The sequence below is a fragment of the Ochotona princeps genome, chromosome 4 (genome assembly GCF_030435755.1).
Source record: "Ochotona princeps isolate mOchPri1 chromosome 4, mOchPri1.hap1, whole genome shotgun sequence".
NCBI classification, from domain to species: domain Eukaryota; kingdom Metazoa; phylum Chordata; class Mammalia; order Lagomorpha; family Ochotonidae; genus Ochotona; species Ochotona princeps.
Window position 1 is genome coordinate 10,399,037 of NC_080835.1, and position 11,436 is coordinate 10,410,472.

Genomic DNA, 11,436 nt, shown 5'->3' on the forward strand with positions numbered 1-11,436 from the left:
AGGCCCCTGTCAGGTGGAGGCTCTTCCTCCTTAACAGTCACTCCAATGGTTTAGCCATCAGTGCCACACGCAACTTCAGCTTGCCTTGGCCTGTGAGAGTTTTCAGACCCCCTCCCTGGGAGGGAATGTGATGGACAGACCAACAACATGAACAGTGCCCGATAGATGTGCCCATCTCAGAATTACAAGGCATGTTTTAACAGCCATTTAATCATTACTGCATATTTAACATTTGTTTGAGTTAATAAGTATTCGGCTAAGGATCTGCTTTGAGAAGGGCATTCTGAAAGCTTATATTTCAAATATTGTGACAAGTTTCACGTTATTTAAAACGAGACAATCAGGTGGGCATTTGAGCCAGCTGTTAAATATACCTCTTGGAATATTATGTATAATGTAATAAAAATGAATTGAGATTGTTTTTAATGTTTAAATGAAATGCGTAAGTATTAAATAGGGAAACATATTACACTCTTTGTTTTAAATGATTAATAGATTTAGAAGATTTTATATGATGATTTAAGCTAATAATCCTTAAATCTTTCCTCCATATATGACAGACTACTTGTTAACCACATATTCTTCCATGCTTGGGGGCCCAAACCCCTTTATGATGGAACTCTTATACTCCTCGCACAAGGCACCCAACCTCTCCTCGTCCTACGACTTTTGTTGATTCATGGAATATGGTGGTAATGATGTGTGAGTTCTAGAACAGAAGGCTCTGGAAGCATCACACCTCCTCCTGACTCCCATCCCTTGGAATGCTGTTCTGAGGTTATCATGTGGTAACACCAGTGGAACTACAGGGGGGTGGGGGAACAGGAGAGCAAGTGCAGACCTAGGGCCCCAGTTGATGCCTAACAGCAGGTGTCCAATTTATGAGTCCATCTTAGACCTTCCACCCCAACCAAACCTGCAGTAGAATGCAGCCATTGCCTCTGTGAAATCAGAAAAATCAGCCTGAAAAATTATGAAAAATATAGACTGTTGCAGTTTTAATTCACTCATGCTAATTTATTACAATGAAATAGTTAACTATTCAGATAATTTCTTATAATTCTATGTTGATGATCAATAAGCAGAAATCATTTTTCCAAATCTTAATGTATCATAGTTATGCCTTATTAAACAAAGATGGTATCAGTAAGAACTTTGACATCTTCAGGTTACTACAGCTTAGACGTCTTATTTCTTAAGTCCTCAGATATCAGTAGTCATTCCAATGTAATGGGACATGCCAATGATCTAATAATGTTAGACACTTCCTATAAAAAAAGAGAAAATAGCAAGTAAATAAGTGGCTTGGTGAGCAAATGGTTTTATTATAACAGAGCTATCAGGTGGAAAGAGACTTTTCTTATGAAGATATAAAAAGAAAAGAAAGTGATCTGTAGACTTTATTTTAACCCACAAGGAGAAAATACTGTTCTATAAATACTAAAATTCAATGTGTGAATACATTCTGCATCTATATATCAAAAGGGAATAACACTAAGTTCTAATGGCTTTATCTCTTTTCTAGTTTTAAAAGTAATTCCGGGAACAAATCCATTTTCCTTCAATAATACCATACCCTAAAATGTCTTAGCTCCATAACATACATTTCCATCATTTTCCTTTCACTACATATTCAGTGGGAAATTCTTGTGAATCAAGAATCTCTTTTCCTGCAGATATTTGGTTTTAAGGAAGTGTGTTTTTTTCTAAGAAAATACAGATTTGGGCCCCAGCACAATGGCTCAGTGGCTAAATCCTTGCTTAGCAAGCACCAGCGTTCTGTATCCGCATCAGTTTATGTGCCAGTTGCCCCACTTCCCATCCAGCTCCTTGCTTGTGGCCTGGGAAAGCAGTAGAGCACCACCCAAACCCTTGGGACTCTGAACCCACATGGGAGACCTGGAAGAAGCTCCTTGCTCCTGGCTTCCGACTGAGACAGTCCCAGCAGTTGCAGCCACTTGGGGAGTGAACCAGGGGGCAGATCTGTCTCTCTGTATCTCCTTTTCTCTATAGAAATCTGCCTTTCCAATTTAAAAAAAGCTTTAAAAAATAGAGAAAATATAGCTTTCACATCTCCATTGACTCGTTAGTCATCTTTGGCCTTGATGTCCAATGAAAGTGCTTTCTCATTACCACAGTATTAAAACTGATAAATACTTCATATCAGCACTAAGATTAGACTATCATGACGCCGTCAGTTGAGACAATACCATAAAGACACCCACCAGCAGAAATGCACAAACTTTCCACTAATGGTTTGGATGCTTGTAAGTATATACTGTATCAACATGTGTTTATGTAATTTCCTCTTCTGAAAAGGAATTACTGTGATCTGCCACAGAACATACTGTAATAGGATTAAGATACTGAATATTTAATTACCTCATTTAACATTTTATATGCAGTACCAGAAAAATTTCTAGACGTTGAGCAACATATGTTTGCGCATTTTATACTGTTGTAAAATTCTTGGTAAGTTGGAGATGCCAACCATTCGGCCTGCCTAAAGAGAAAGAAAAACAAATGGAAAGTGAACAAGGAGTAAAGCATTTGTGGAAACATCGACGTGGGCCCCAGTACTAAAGGCTACATATTCTATTCTCTGCTTTAGAACTAGACTTTAAAATTTAAGGGAAAGAAGCTGCTAATCGGTGAGCAATTGCAGTGGTGCCTGAATCCCATCTGGGTGCCAGTTCTGTGTCCCAGCTGCTCCACTTCCAATCCAGCTCCCTGCTACTGACCTGGGAAAGCAGTGGCAGATGCCCTAAGGCTTTGAGCCTCTGCACCCACATGGGAGACCTGGAAGCAACTTGTGACTTTAGATCTGCCCAGCTCTGGCTGCCACAGCCATGTGGGGAGTAAACCAGTGGATAGAAGACCTTCTTCTCCGGCTTTCCCTCTGTGTAACTCTAAGTAAAATAAACAAATCTTTATAAAAAAAAATGTTGCTACTCAGACACCAAAATAGGATTATAGATTCCTAAAATAGTGTTCTATCTGAAAACCTTTATTTAAAAATTGCCTTAAGAACACTTCCTCAGATGTATGTTTATTAAATGGTACCTCATCTATGAAAACTTGACATAAAGCTTGATTGATAGTAAGAATTAACAAAAGTATCAAATATTCCAAGTATTTCATTTTTAACTCCAATGTCATATATAAAACAACTCTCCTCAGGAACTAGTAGAATTCATTTTTTTAAAAGTTTTTTCCCCCCTCTTTCTGTTGACATAGTTGTGAACCTTAATATGTCCTATGCAGCTTTTGTTATTGAAAACAAGAGAATATGGTACGCAGAATTAATGGAACTGTGATGGATCCTAATATCAGTAAGACATAGATAATCTTCCCATCCATCAAGGATAGTAATGATCTCCTACTATATGTGAAGAGGAGTATTTGTACTCCTGAGTAACACACAACCTGAAATCAAAGCATCTAACCCCCCAAAAAAGCGCTTAGTATGCAAGAAAGGATGCGTTCCCTTTCTTTCAACACTTGTTTGGAAAATAGGTAGTTGAAGATCCAATGGAAATATACGATGGTATATTTTAACACCAGAATTGTTATTAAAGACCAGGTGCCAGGATGACACTTGCAAATACTTTCTGAACACAGTACCTTGGATGAATAAATGAAGTTGCAGGTAATGACGAGGAATTCTCTCGCCGAACAGTGCATGAGATGGGTGTGAATCCCCTCATTGGTGTTGTTCTCGAAATAAATGTCAGTTGAGTCCTAAAAATGATTTTCCTTCTGAAAACCTGCAGGTACAAATTTTAAAATAGATATAACAAGCCCATGATGCCTACATAAATTTGTAGAGAAAAATCTTCATAAAAAGTTTTTTTAAAGAAATAATCCAAATTCCCTTAAAGGAATAAATTCAGGTGAGAATTTACCTATACACATAGAGGAAAGCCTGTTATAAAGCTGGAAAATCTGTTACATCTGGGCATAATACATAAAGCACAGGACCCCCTTGGAAGGGTCAACAGAATCCAAATTCATTTCTTATACAGCACAATGTAATTCTTCAAGGGTCAGTGCTGAAAAATCAATGAAGCCATTTCTCTTACAATTATATTCTGTGCTTAAATTCTATGTTTTCCTTAAATGTTTTACTATTTTTGTCTTCCTAACAGCCATGATTTTCTTTATGAAAACAGACATGCCTTGCATTATGAAACAGCAAAATACTGACAAAGATGGTGACATATAAGTCAATACAAATAATACAAAGGCTGAAAAGAGTGAAAGAGTTGATGGTTCATCAAATGCTTTTATAATCATATTCACTGAATATTTTATTTTTTATGTAATTTTGTGTCCAAGATTTCCTTTGGCTAGTTGATGAATATTAATTTACTCTAATATTAAAGACTATAATATATTTTTAGAACTGCTTTCTTCATGAGAGATCTACTCATTCTGAAATGCAGAGGGAAACCTAGTTAAGTCATAAACTCTGATTACACTGTTAGTTACAGACAGACTTAGTTTAAGATTTGCTTATAGCACCTATGAATGTTTTTTCTCATTGCCTAACAAAAAAGGAAAATACTTGGCTTATAAAAGTCCTCACATTTCTACTCTCATTCTATTCACAATAAAAGCAGAATATTACAATTCACTTCAGGAAAAATAATTTTTTATCTCCTGATACATTGATCTCTAAGTTGCAAATATAATAATAAAAATCAGATGAGTCTTGCAACAAGGACCCTCTTTGAGGCAGCGAGTCCCTAGGCTGAAGAAATTGTGAATAATGACTCAGTGGGCTATAGCAGTAATCGCTCTTACCTGAGATTTAATGTCACAGTCTGAAGTGGGATACAAGAATACATACATATCTTCGTACACGTTGGTCACAGGGCATCCATGGCCCAGAAACACCTCATCAGAGAGCAAATACCAATCACCAATGGTCAGGGCTTTAAGGTTGACTTGTAACCAAGTGAGGGTACAGTGGACCTCCAGGACTGAAAGAACCAAGAATGAATTAATCCAGGTGTGCCCTGGTTCAACTCAGACCCTTATAAGGTCTGAGGACCTCATATATCACCCGAGGTCCTTATATATAAGGACCCTATAAATCACCTTCTTGACCTACAGAGATCAAAGAAAATGTATCCAAAGCATAAAACAAATCTTAGCACAAATAAGCAAGCTAAGCAGGTTGGAAAACCAGTGTGAGCAATAGGAAACTATTAGGAGGAAGGGCTACAGCAAGAAGGCTCAGGCCCAGTCACTCTCAGAGCAGTCCTGCATAGAAATGACCTTTGTGTACACTTTTTTCTGATTGTGGTAACAAATAACTAGAGTACAAAAATGTAATGTATGTGAGTGAAATCGACATGCCGAGATTTGATTATCGTTTACAGTGCTTGTCTATACTGCTGGGGGGACAGTGATCTTTCATACTACTTGTTGAATTCTTTAATGAAGGATTCAGCTTATGATTTTATGATTCTGACGTAAAAAATATCTCCTCAAAAAAAGATTAAAAGAAAAACAAGAGGAGGAGGAAGGATGACAAGGAGGGAGGGTTCATTGTGTTCTTAAAACTGTGTGATGTATGGCCCTGCACAGTAGCCTAGCAGCTAAAGTTCTCTCCTTATACGTGCCAGGATCCCATATGGGTGCCAGTTCCTGTCCCAGCAGCCCCACTTCCCATCCAGCTCCCTGATTGTGGCCTGGAAAAGCAGTCACAGACGGTCCAAAGCCTTGGGACCCTGCACCCGCGTGGGAGACTCAGAGGAGGCCCCGTGTTCCTGACTTCAGTTTGGCACAGTTCTGGCCATTGGGACCACTTGGGGAATGAATCAGCGGGTGGAAGATCTTCCTCTGTCTCTCTTCCTCTCTGTGTATCTGACTTTCCAATAAAAATTTAAAAAAAAGAAAAACTGAAATACATAAAATCTCTTTATATGAACTTAAAAAAAAAAAACTAAAACTAAAGTAGCAGACAAGGAAGTTTTTTCTGAAACTGCTGCTCCAAGTCAAACCATCACCTTCATCCTGTCACAGTGGGGTAAGCTGCTGCCTGTGACACTGGCATCCCAATCAAGGCCCAGCTGGTCTGCTTCCAAGTCAGCTGCCTGCTAATGTGCCTGGGAAGGAAAAAAAAATGACCCATCCTTGGGTCTATGCTGCCCTGGTGGAAAGACCTGGAGGGAACCTGAAACAGCCAGGCCATTATGTCGGCGAGGAAAGTGAACCAGCAGATGTAAGATTTCTCTCCATAACTCTGCCTTTCAAACAAGTAATCTTTAAAAATAAAATCCAGACCATCAAGCAGCTGATAAAATTCTTAAGCTAAAGGTTGTTTTCTAACCATGTCTGTTCTTATGTGTAAGAGTTATAGGATGGAATTGGGAATAATTCTCTGGAAATTTAAAGTAATGAAAATCTCTAGGGTTTGTCACCGTAGCTTAGAGGCTAAAGTCCTCCCCTTGCATGCACCGGGATCCCATATAGGTGCCAGTTGTAATCTTGGCAGCCCCGCTTCCCATCCAGTTCCCTGCTTGTAGCCTGGGAAAGCAGTTGAGGATGGCCCAAAGCCTTGGGACCCTGCGCCTGCATGGGAGATCCAGAAGAGGCTCCTGGCTCCGAATCAACTCAGCACCAGCCGTTGCAGCAGCTTGGGGAGTGGCCCGATGAATGACGATCTTCCTCTCTGTCTCTCCTCCTCTCTGTGTATCTGATTTTCCAATAAAAATAAATCTTAAAAACAAATATCTACACCTGAGATAGCTAGGTACTGTAATTACCACTGGCTGATACCATTTTTACCCCAGATACATCGTCTCCTTAGAACTAAAAAACCCACTAAGACGTTTTAATTAGTGGCCAGCGTTTTTCAATCAATGCATTAAAGCTGCATCTAAGGAATACTATTTAAACAACAATCTTTTTAAGACTGGCTTTATGTTTTAAACATTCGTTATTGCTCATTCTTTTTTATGTTACTGTTTCAAAAAATGAGTCACAAAAAATTTATATTCACTCTGTTCCTCGGAAATTACTGCAGTTCCCTATTTCTAAAATGCAGACTGTGGGCCTCTTAAGAATTTTTGTAGTAAAAGGATCATGGGCTTTCCAAAACGCGTGACCTTAGAAGCTTGGCCTTTGGGAAATCTGGTCTAAACAAAATAATATTCACTTTGTAATTCAATTGCAGGGAACATAACTGGCCACTCAACTCTTAATTCCAAAATTCCTCCAACCTCATGTTGTTCAACAACAAAGTCTTACCTATTAAACACACATGCAACACAAATACACAAGCAAATATTCAGTAACTGCCTTCCCCCGAGATTCTTCTGGAAATAAGTACTAACACCAGAATTGGGTAGTCCCAAATTTAGTCACACTGATTTGCAAAAGATTGTCTAGGGAAAATTTCTTGAAGAGTTTAAACCTATCACCAAATCCACTCTGTAGATACATTTATTAAAAAGGTCAAAAACTAAGACTCCAAATCCCATGGCACCTCTCAAGACTTAGTGCAAACCAACTCCCTCGGGTATATGCAGGGAATTATCTGGCCATTACTCATAGCGGTTCACCTACTCAGCATCAAGATTGAGATGTCACTTCCTGATCTACGATAGAGAGGCAATGAGGATGATAAAACTAAGGCTCAATCGATATACATGTCCCTACAGATGGTATAAATTTGCAACATAAAAAAAAAACTGACTTAGGAAGATCATGGACAAGAATTAGGTGATACACAAAAGTCTTAAGAAATTTCATGAAGGCTGTTCCAACATGAGGACTCTTAGAAGAATCACATGGTAGAACAGATAAGGTAGATTTGGGACCAGATGGGGAAAAAATCCCATTTAAAGACTGTTTCAGAAAAGCAAAGATAACATCTATTTGTAATAACTGAAAAGAAATTATTCAGACAGGGATACTTATTTAGCCATGGTACCAGAAACTCCTTAGTCATCTCTAGTTGATAACCAAAACAGTGAGAATCAGAAAACAAGAATGCAGTTCACTCAACATTCATATAGAACATATCAACTCTTGGAGCAAATTCCTCAAGCTTCTGTTATATACCTTTTGATTCTCCATGCCTCCAAAAAGTCACAGCGACAAGGAGGTGAACTAAAGATAACGTCAAGAGGGTCTTCATGATGCCAGTTCCAAAGCAGCGACTTCTCAGGTTGCAGAACATAAAGGTAGGGCTGCCGGCACGTGACTGGCGTGCACACAGACACACAGGTGTTGTGTGTATCTACCACCTGAGGCGGTACTGTCAGCCCCATTTCCAAATTCTGATCCTTCACAGATCACACAGGTTCTTAAAATTGTGTTCAGATGATTGGCATATTTTTTCTTTAAATGCATGGTGGTAACAGGCAAGGAAGTATGTTTGTTAATTTACAGGTGTCGGTCATTTTAGGGATAATTTGGTCAAGCACAGGAGATGCTGCCTAACTTAGGGCCGTGACTAAATCTCCCCGTGCAACTGTTCAGCATGTTGTCAATTATCTTATTCCACTCACCTGTTCACTAGTTCCTATCTGCACTTTTCCCTCATAACTTCCCCATTTCTATTCTTCCCTTTGCAACCATCTGCTAGAGAAGTAGCTTGCACTCATTCTTCAGGACGCCTTTTAGTTTATCCTCTCTTCAACCTTCGCTCTCCACTGAAACTGTTCATGTCAACATCACCAGTACCCTTCAGTACCACCGAATGTGGTGGTCAGTGAACTCATCCTAACGTATCAGCAACAGCTGATTTTGTTAATGACTCCTTCAACGTGGCTTCCAGGCCTCCTGCCCGTCCTTATTTTACAATCCATCATCTCTTTGGCTAATTCGAAAGTTTCACCTCCTCTCAGCCGCCTCGTAGCCATGGAAATCCAAAACCCCAGACTTCATCACATATTTCCCTTGCACTCACCCAGGCTTCTTGGTTTAAAATATTACCTTTTTATTGAAACAACTGAGAGACAGGGAGAGGTAGGGAAAGAGAGAAGCTCAGAATGGGGGTAGAGGTGGAGAGATGCCATGCCATTGAACCAATTCCTAGATGTTTGCAATAACTGGGGCAGAAGTCAGGGGCAGAGACTTTAGCCTACATCTCCTACAAGGACCTGAGTTATCACTTGCTTCTGTTTAAGGTGCATTAAGAGGGAACTAGAGTCAGTAGTGGTGCTGGAACTCAAACCCAGCTGCCTCCATCTGGGACAAAGGCATCCAAGTGCTAACTTAGTCACTGTGCCAAGGAGTCACTCCTTCAATATTTTTTTTTGGTTAAATCCATATTTTGTACATCAAGTTTCAATCTTTCTCTTGTAATTCCAGACTCATACGCATCTTAATGTGGAATTTTCCAAATTAGAGCTCCTGAATTAGTGTCATACACATTCTAATTTGATTTGGTGCAATCTCCCGTTACATGGTAGCTCACACATAGTGAACGTCCCTAGATTCCTCTTGCTCATACTTCATATCTGTCTAGAAATCCTCGGATTAGAAGGGTGGGATTTGGGGGATCTGACCTCTTCCTGTAAATTCCATTGCTACTTATAATCCAGGATTATCAGTCTCAACATTATTGGCATTTGGGGCCAGATAGTATTTTGTCAGCAGTGTCTATCTTTAGCACCATAGATGCTTAGATAGGTGCACATGGGGTTTTGGCACAAAGCACCATAGGTGCCTTGACAACGACTTTGGTTCTTACCTAGGACAAGCCTGAACAAAATCACAAAGTGCCAGTTCTGAGTTCCCTAGCCACATATGTGTTACAGGAATAACTTTAGTGTCTTCATTTATAATATGTGTATTATAAATGTCATTTTTCCAAGACATTACAGGCAAGGCAAAATATGTGTGGCTAAGAAGCATGGGCTTAGAAAGAAAACGTCGGGCTGATGCAGTCTCAACAGGCTAATCCTCTACCTGCTGGTACTGGCATCCTATGTGGGTACTAACTCATATCCTAGGTGCTCCACTTCAGGTCCAACTCCCTGTTTCTGGTGTGAGAAAACAGCATGGGATGGTCCAAGTTCTTGGGCCACTGAACACATCTGGGAGACTCAGAACAAGCTCCTGGCTTCAGACCAGCTCAGCTCTGACCATGTGGCCATTTGGGGAGCGAACCAGCAAGTAGAAGATTCTCTCTCTCTTTTTCTCTCTCTCTTTACTCTCTCTATCTCTCTCCTTCTCTCTTTAGCTCTCCTTTTCAAATAAAAAATAAATAAACATTAAGAAAAAAGAGAGAAGCAAACTTCGGGGGGCAGTGCCAGCATCCCAGGTGCCAGTTTGTGTCCCGGTTGCTTCGCTTTTTGATCCAGCTTCTTGCAGTGCCTAGGAAGGCCACAAGAAGATGGCTCCACGCTTGGGCTCTTGTACCCTCACAGGGCACCTGAAGGAAACTCTAGGCTTTGGCCTAGCCAAATCTGAGCCATCTATCTAACTGGGGAGTAACCCCAATGGATAAAAGCGTTCTCGCTCTTTCTTTCTGTGTGTGTGTAACTGCTTCTTTCACATAAATTTTTATGAAAAATATAAAGGAAAAGAGAAACCAGGTATCTAAGTTCAGTTGAAGTTTTTACTGTATACCTACCTGTAAACAATCACAGGCAATGGACTGTCATTGCGGTACTGTGGGTTGGGAAAGAAGTTTACAAGGCTGGCATGCCAGCTCAAGTCCCAGCTGCTTTGCTCCAATCCAGCTCCCTGCTGATGTGCCTGGGAGTGCAGGTTTCAAAGGAATTGAGTAATAGTGTCATTGTTCCCTTTCTAAGTTGATATTTCTAAACAGTTTCTGTTTTTCATCTGAGAAATGAAACAGTTTACTGATAGAATATGCTGTGTGAGCTAGGTCTCAAGAAAAGAGGACTAGATTTATGAAGGCCTGAGGAGCAAAAAGAGCAGGCTGGTTAGTTCAAGACATCACTAAAGAGCCTATCAGTCGCCCTTGGGTTTCCAGAAGGAGTCTTAGACTTCAGGGGATGCGGAAAATGCCTTAGCCAAAGATAAGTTATCCTGCCATCTTTTCACCAAAGGGATTATTCAGACTGAAAATAAACACAAACGTTGAACATCATCTGCTATTATGGAAATCCAAATTAAAGTCAGAATGAGATAGCATTACATACCTCTAAGAGGGTAAAAAGGAAAACAGTGGTAATACCACAAGATGATGATTCAGAAAAGCTGGTTCACCCATACATTGCAGGTGGTAATGGAAAATGAATCAATCATGCTGGGAAAGTGTCAGAATTTCTTTATTAACTAAACATATACCAGCAAGCAACTAAATTCTAGGCTTTTATCGCTTGGGAAAAAGTAGACATTCACATAAAACATACATAAATATTTATTCCAGTTGTATTCATCATATCCATGCAGGCACTGGAAACAGCCCAGATGTTTTTCAATGGATGAATAGTTGAACGATTT

General features: G+C 39.8%; 1 protein-coding gene across 1 annotated transcript; it reads right to left on the reverse strand.

The window, feature by feature from the left end:
* Positions 1-2,419: 2,419 nt before the first annotated feature.
* LOC105941842 (putative oocyte-secreted protein 1 homolog) lies at positions 2,420-8,174 on the reverse strand. The gene is made up of 4 exons (XM_058662244.1): positions 8,077-8,174; positions 4,807-4,985; positions 3,609-3,767; positions 2,420-2,503 (listed from the first exon to the last, which is right to left on the reverse strand). Exons 1-4 carry the CDS (start codon positions 8,150-8,152, stop codon positions 2,420-2,422), a joined length of 498 nt encoding a protein of 165 aa, XP_058518227.1. The 5' UTR covers positions 8,153-8,174.
* Between the last annotated feature and the right edge of the window lie 3,262 nt (positions 8,175-11,436).